This window comes from Euleptes europaea, chromosome 13 (assembly GCF_029931775.1).
Source record: "Euleptes europaea isolate rEulEur1 chromosome 13, rEulEur1.hap1, whole genome shotgun sequence".
Taxonomy (NCBI): Eukaryota; Metazoa; Chordata; class Lepidosauria; order Squamata; family Sphaerodactylidae; genus Euleptes; species Euleptes europaea.
In genome coordinates this window covers 28,625,534-28,633,104 of record NC_079324.1, presented here as the reverse complement: position 1 = coordinate 28,633,104, position 7,571 = coordinate 28,625,534, and the positions used below count along the sequence as shown (strand labels likewise).

Genomic DNA, 7,571 nt, shown 5'->3' with positions numbered 1-7,571 from the left:
TAAAGTAAACTTAACAATTTTCTACTTTTTTTATTAACTCTATGTACTTTGGCACCCTTGTGTAAGCTATAGAACAGAACAATCTTTACAACACATTTGCCATTAGTTTTGAAACAAAATGGTCACTTTTTATTTGTTTAAACCAGCCAAGAAAGAAAGAAAAATAATTCATTTTGGGTATAAAGATTTTTTTTAAAAAAACCCAAAAAACTAAAATATTTATCAGAATAAACGGTAATTTCTTATAAATTAGGCTGCTATAAACTGCATGCAATAGATGAAGGATTAAAAAATTTATGGCCAGACAGGCTGTGTGGGTCACAGTCTAAGCCCACTGGAAAAAAAGGTATATACTATAAATATATTTATGGCTCAATAAAGCAGGCACATGATCTCAGCAAAAAAGTTGCTGAACAGTATGGCTGGAAGTTTTTTCTTTTTTCGCCATAGCTATCACCAATCCAGAGAGTGGGGCAAGGGGGTAGGGAGAAAATCTTGTCATATTTGCTGAAAAATAAGGGAACGAGGGCAGAGATGTTTGCTTTTCTTCAGGTCTAATCTGAAGTTCTCCTAGTGCCCTTGTTACAATATGAAGTGCTGCCTCTGGTGAACATTGCGCAAAGTGCGAGAATTCAATAGAGCAATCCAAATTGTCACTGTAATGTTGAGATGCCCATGGATACAGCTCCAGGATCAAAATACTTCCTAGTTCAAATATGCGGGTTACAGTTGAAAGCTTATTTCAAACTTTAGAATACATTTAAACAAAATGCGTTTAAATCGTGTACTTTGTTTTACTGCACCAACACACCAATTGTCTCTCTTTAATTTCCATCTGTCCCCCATGTTTGACTTCTTTTTCTGCTGAGCTTCTTTGCCTTATACAATAACATTAAAGAAAATGTTGTTCAAAGGGGGGGATATAGAACTATCACATACCATGGGATAACAGAGAGTATGAAACTGGTACACAAACATTTTAAATGCCCTTCCTGTGACAAATTCCTTCTTACTGTCTCCCTGCATGCTCAACCACTCCACACTCCTAGTAAGATTACTCACTGTCTTGTATAGTGCTGCCTGTAGTACTGAAGCCTCCATGCTAGAAATATTACTTCCTTGCACGAGGTGATCATGCCAGTAAGGAGATGACTAAATGTTTCCACAGTGGGGGATAAAAGATAAACTAAAACCTGAAGGTGAACCACTGGCACATTTTGTTGTTGTTGCTGGGGCTGTTGGTGAAGACCTGTGGAAGGTCAGCGCTGATGGGCGATAGCTATTATCAGTATTGCTTCACGCACTGATAAATTGCTTCGCTTTTGTTCAACAGGAACCCTGACGTTTGAAGAGAAACATTTAGAACAGCACAGGTTTTAAAGCCACGTTAGGAAAGGATCCCCTAGACACAATGAATACAACACAGTACACAGCACAGGGTCTTCTCTGGTCTGCCGGATGAGGAGATGATTCAAACAGCTAAACTAATGCTACTCAGTCTACAAGTTAATAATTTTTTAAAAAGAAAGGGGGAGTTGCTCAGATTAGAAGTTTTGAAAACATATTTTTTTGCCTTTCATAATTCTTCTAGAACTGTGCATGCCAAAAACAGGACCAAATCTCCAGATGCTTTGCAAGTACTCTTTGCTCTCCTAGGTTAGGGAAGAGTTGGGGGCCTCGCAGATACATCAGGCCTTAAAACTATTGCCAAGCAAGGGCATAACATCCAGGGCCATTGTGATCATGGGCTAAAAACAAAGGATTTGGGTGATGGGGAGGATGAAGCTTTGATTCCTAATGTTTGTTCTCTTGCAGTGGTTGTATGTGGAGGAACAAGAAATCCTGAGCTAACAGCTGAGGCATGGTTCACTTCTGTGTTCATGCAGTTAGAATTTCCCTCTTTGGGGAAAAATAAAAAGGAAGGAGAGAGAAATTTCCCCATGGCAGCTTTTACAGTAATATTTATTTCCTTTTATTTATTTTTTGCAAAGTATTTGGGAATTGAAGGAGTATCAGCAGTCTAACACTTCCATGGCAGTCTTCTCAGCACAAACCCAAGCTATTCAGGATGCCAACAACAAATGTGGATAAGCTATTTAAATCTCAGAAGTCCACTTGCAGGGGTGCAAATTCCCTTTCCAACAGTTACAGAAAAGTTTGGGTATACTCTGAGAGTATGGTGGAGACCTGTTACTCTGAGGGACAGTCAAATCCATATAAGGTTTTGCCATTTGATAAATACATCCAATAACTCTGTACAGTAATTAATTGATTTGCATGCAGTTTAAGCATTTTTTTTAAAAAAAGACTACATTTCTGTTAAACTTTACCTTTTTATTGTCTTGAGATGAAAAAAAGGGATGATAGCCTTGTCCTAAAGAGAGACTCTCTTTAGATATGGGGACCAATAGAATCACAAAGACCAGGTACTTCCTTACAGTTTTCTGCACATCATACCAAATATCATGCAAAGAGTTCAACAGCATTCTTCTTAAAATGTAAATACTACTCTTTTAAATGGGCATGTTAAGCCACTGGAAAAGTTCATTCTACTATTCCCCCCTCCCCCGTTACGTTGCTTTCACTCAGTCATCGGTAGTAGAAAAAGTTAATTTAATGGGACCAACAGGCTCGTTTATCCACCAGCAACCAAGTAGAACATCAAGTGTGCAGAAAAGGAAAACAAAGGCCCATTGTGTGTGTTTTTATGCAATGTAGTTGTACTGGTTGGGATTCTCCTTGTCTCTTTCCATGTAGTCTCTGTCAATTAACGATTCTATTCTCTTCTTAAGGTCAGCGGGCTGCAAAAGCAATTCAGAAAATCAGCACCTGTTTTGTACCTCTTTTCATTAAAAAAACAACAATCCCAGTTTATTTTTATGTACTGCCAATGTACTGTTCAACCCAATTCCCTCAAGTATGCAAATTTTTATATACAGAGGCCCTTTTAGATTCGGGTCCTCATCTTCATTCATAGAAAAGGTGGCTGTAAAAATGCCCTTCCCATGTTTACGGGATCTTTCCAGGGCTGGCTCTATAAGAGATGGCTTCAGACAGAGGCTTGGAGATGGCTGGCCACCCCACACACCCTGTGAGCACCACTGCATCTCATCTCTCACTCCCTGCCCCTACCAAGTACTGGAGTAGCTAATGCTTGTTCCCTCCATGCTCCCCTAGGCAGCAAACCGCACACACCCAACAGGGCTTTCTGAATGTGCATAACATTCCTCTCTCAAGTAGAAGCACCAGAGTATCTACTTTGAGCAGGTAACACACCAACAGCAACTCACTGCAAGGTCTGCTGGGGCAAGGTCTGCTGGGCAAAACCCAGCTTGGCTTCTGTAAGGGTAGGTCCTGTCTCACTAACCTATGTTTTTTGAAAGCGTCAATAAGCATGTGGACAGGAATGAGCCTGTGGATATTGTGTATTTGGATTTCCAAAAAGCTTTTGACAAAGTCCCCCACCAAAGACAGCTAAGTAAATTTCATAGTCATGGCATAAGAGGACAAGTCCTCTTATGGATTGAGAGCTGGCTGAAAAATAGGAAGCAGAGAGTAGGAATCAATGGTCAGTTCTCCCAATGGCGGGATGTTTGCAGTGGGGTGCCTCAGGGATCTGTGTTGGGACTGGTGCTTTTCAACCTGTTAATCAATGACCTGGAGTTGGGTTTAAACAGTGAAGTAGCCAAGTTTGCAGATGACACCAAATTATTTAGGGTGGTTAAAACAAAATCGGACTGTGAAGAGCTCTAGAAGGATCTCTACATACATGAAGAATGGTTATTAGAATGGTAAATGAGACTCAATGTAAGTGTAAAGTGATGCATATTGGGGCAAAAAATCCCAACTTCACATATACACTGATGGGATCTGTGCTGGCAGCGACAGACCAAGAAAGGGATCTTGGGGTGGTAGTGGATAGCTCAATGAAGATGTCAACCCAGTGTGCGGCTGCTGTAAAAAAGGCAAATTCCATGCTGGCCATAATTAGATGAAGAATAGAGAATAAAACTGCTGTTATCATATTGCCCTTGTACAAATCTATGGTGAGACCACACTTGGAATACTGTTTACAGTTCTGGTCACCCTACCTAAAAAAGGATATTACAGAGCTTGAGAAGGTGCAGAAACCAAAATGATTAGGGGACTAGAGCAACTGTCCTATGGGGAGCGGTTAAGACGCTTAGGGCTGTTTAGCTTGGAAAGAAGGCGGCTAAGGGGAGACATGATAGAGGTCTATAAAATTATGCATGGTTTGGAGAGAGTGGACGGAGAAGTTTTTCTCCCTCTCCTATAATACTAGAACATGGGGTCATCTGCTAAAGCTGGAGGGTGAGAGATTCAAAACAGATAAAAGGAAGTTTTTTTTCACACAACGCATAGTTAAATTGTGGAACTCCCTGCCCCAGGATGTGGTGATGGCTGCCAGCTTGGAGGGCTTTAAGAGGGGAGTGGACATATTCATGGAGGAGAGGGGTATTCATGGCTATTAGTTAGAATGGATACTAGTCATGCTGCATACCTATTCTCTCTAGTATCAGAGGAGCATGCCTATTATTTTGGATGCAGTGGAACACAGGCAGGATGGTGCTGCTGCATTCGTCTTGTTTGTGGCTTCCTAGAGGCACCTGGTTGGCCACTGTGTGAACAGACTGCTGGACTTGATAGGCCTTGGTCTGATCCAGCAGGGCCTTTCTTATGTTCTTATGCCACCTTAGTTGATCCTCCACTGGAAATCATTTTCACTAGCTGGCTAAATCACCTGAAGTGCTGATATGCTGAACATTCAAATGAAATGTTTTTTTTGGGGGGGGGAAGTGCTGAGTTATTAGCAATATATTGCCGAACATCATTTACTCTCTTACCTTTACTGGGAATTTCAGCTGGTTATACACCTCCGACACAAGCAGATTGTGACTAAGCGTCTTGCGCATTTTCATGATTCTTACAATTGCGGCATCGATCTGGTATTGCCGATCCTGAAAGACTCTCTCTGTAGTGCTTGCTTGTTCCTCCACCTGAGCATGCATTACAAAAAAATGGAGAATGGGAGAAAAGAAGCACATCAGGAATCAAAGTCAGCCTGCTGTTGTCATCTCTAATGTGAATGTAGTAAATTCAGCTGGCATTTTGGGTAGGCAAAGTATTGATGTTTACCTGGATACTATACTCTTAGACTAGGAAGCCTCTGCCACATAACACAATATACATGAAACCACCTGTTTGTGTAGGAAGGGAAAAACATTGTGTACATGCTCAGTTACTTCATATGCTTCAAGAGCCAGCATGGTGTAGTGGTATGTGTTGGGATAGGATCTGGGAGTCCCAGGTTCAAATCCCCACTCTGCCATGGAAGCTTGCTGGGTGAACTTGGATAAGTCACACATTCTCAGCCTCACCTACCTCACAGGGTTGTTGTGAGGATAAAATGGAGAATGATGTAAGTTGCTTTGGATCCCTATCGTGGAGAATGCTAAGGTATAAATGAAGTAAAATAAATATGAAACCCTGATTCTAACCATGGAGCCCATTTAAAAGCAGTAGCAAGGACATTAATCTTCATTATCGACCCAAAAATCTGTCTGGAGAGGAGACACAGCGCAAAGCAAGCTCTGACCTTCATGCCTGGAACAAAACATGAGCTTTCTTCCCAGATTTTATTCTGGAAGGCTACTTGATAGGCTACTTGAAACAGCAAGAACATTGGGGGGGGGGGAAATAAAATAAAACAATTACATCTAATAAGCCAGATGGAGGAAGACTTTAGCCCTGACTAGCAGGCATGTACTGTAAACAGGTACCTAAACAAACCTACACAAATAACAGGTCCAATGTCATTTAATACACAACACAACGTGCTTTTCAAATATCTGGTAACGAGGCTTGCCCTGCTTTCTGGTGTCCCAACCCCAAAAGGAGGGTGTGGGTAGACATTCCCACCACATCAAATGGCTCCAGCTCACCCAAGCTACATAGACAGGCAGCCAGAGCCAATGTTTTTGCTACTGCACTGCCTTTGGCTGATTTGAGGCACTGCCTAGGCATCTTGGTCTTGACATCAATTACAGCAAACTAAAGGGGGGGGGGAACAAAACAGTACCGTTTCTTTCATCTGTATTTGATTGATTTTTATCCGAAACAGCTTATGCCTGAAGTCATCATTGCAAGTGAATTTGTCTCCATCTTCCACGTCCTTGCCTTTGGGGCTTTTGGTTAGCACTCTTGCCTTGCCACAGGCTAGTGACTGGAGGGTTCGCCGTAGCTCTCCATCTTCTGCAATACATAGAGAGAAGGAGACAGCTTAGTAGGTTAGCTGCTAACACTCAGAAGCCACAAGCAGCTCCTAATACTAACCGATTCCGGTGGCCTGTTTTATTTCCTCTAAACTGAACTCTTCGCCTTCATTAAACATGAGCAGCACTAGAGTCTGGAACAGAGAGACTTGTAGCTCCTTTTTGCCCTGTCAGGGAGAAAGTGATCAAACATTACAGCATCACTTTTGAAAATGTACAGTAGTTCACTGTATGATACTTCCATGTCTATGCACAGGGAACACATGGCTTGTGGAAATATTATTTTGAGAACTGTAGAGCCAATTACTTTGGCTCTGCGCAGGCACAATATTTAGTCATGGTTTGTTTTCATCAGTCTAAGTTAAATGCTATGCTGGAACACAAACCATGGGTATGATATGGCCACAAAATCAGGATGTGAAGCTGTGATCTAAAGAAGTAGTATTGGTTTTTATATGCCGACTTTCTCTACTTTTTAAGGAGAATCAAACCGGCTTACAGTCTTCTTCCCATCCTCTCCCCACAACAGACCCCTTGTGAGGTAGGTGGGGCTGAGAGAGTCCGGAGAGAACTGTGACTAGCCCAAGGTCACCCAGCTGGCTTCATGTATAGGTGGGGAAACCAACCCGGTTCACCAGACTAGAGTCAGCCACTCCTAACCACTACACCACGCTGGGTTTAAGAACCATGGTTTGTATTTACCGTTTTTTAAAAATCTCCAGTGATTAAGCCCCATTAAGACCATTTCCCCAAGTTCTTCATCCCCTCTGCTTGCAAAATGTCAAGTCAGTCTCAGTGGCACCTCTCTATACTCACCCTCTGCACGAGGCTTGGCTCAGCAAGCTAAAAACCATGGTTTCGCTGTACATTATAAATCTTAATCAGAGTTAAGGCGAGAAACTGTGGCTAATTATGCTTACGCCAGGCTTTAAAGCTACACTGAATGTTTTCTGATGCAAATGCACAATACTCTTTGGGGCCTCTGCAGCCTTAACTGAAGCAAAATTTTGGGAAGATGACATCGTTCAACTGTCATGTTCCATGACAGCCAGTGTGGCGTAGTGGTTAGAGTGTCAGACTAGGAGCTGGGACATCCAGGGTTGAATCTCAGCTCTGCCATGGAAGCTTGCTGGGTGACCCTAAGCCAGTCACACAATCTCAGCTTAACCTACATCACAAGGATGTTGCGAGGTTAAAAAGAGAGCAGGAGAATGATGTAAGCCACTTGGGGTCCCCACTGGGGAGAAAGAAGGGGTACAAATGAAGCAAAATGGGATA

The 7,571-nt window shown here is 42.2% G+C and overlaps 1 protein-coding gene across 1 annotated transcript in view; it reads right to left on the bottom strand.

Annotated features, from left to right (window-relative positions):
- Positions 1–2,331: 2,331 nt before the first annotated feature.
- Positions 2,332–7,571, bottom strand: part of CUL4B (cullin 4B) — a 31,999-nt gene continuing 26,759 nt past the window's right edge. The window contains exons 18-21 of the mRNA XM_056859908.1: positions 6,355–6,460; positions 6,101–6,273; positions 4,866–5,018; positions 2,332–2,801 (exon numbers count right to left, since the gene is read on the bottom strand). Coding sequence (XP_056715886.1) covers positions 2,706–2,801; positions 4,866–5,018; positions 6,101–6,273; positions 6,355–6,460 — 528 coding nt within the window. The 3' untranslated portion in view covers positions 2,332–2,705. The remainder of the gene's footprint in view (positions 2,802–4,865; positions 5,019–6,100; positions 6,274–6,354; positions 6,461–7,571) is intronic.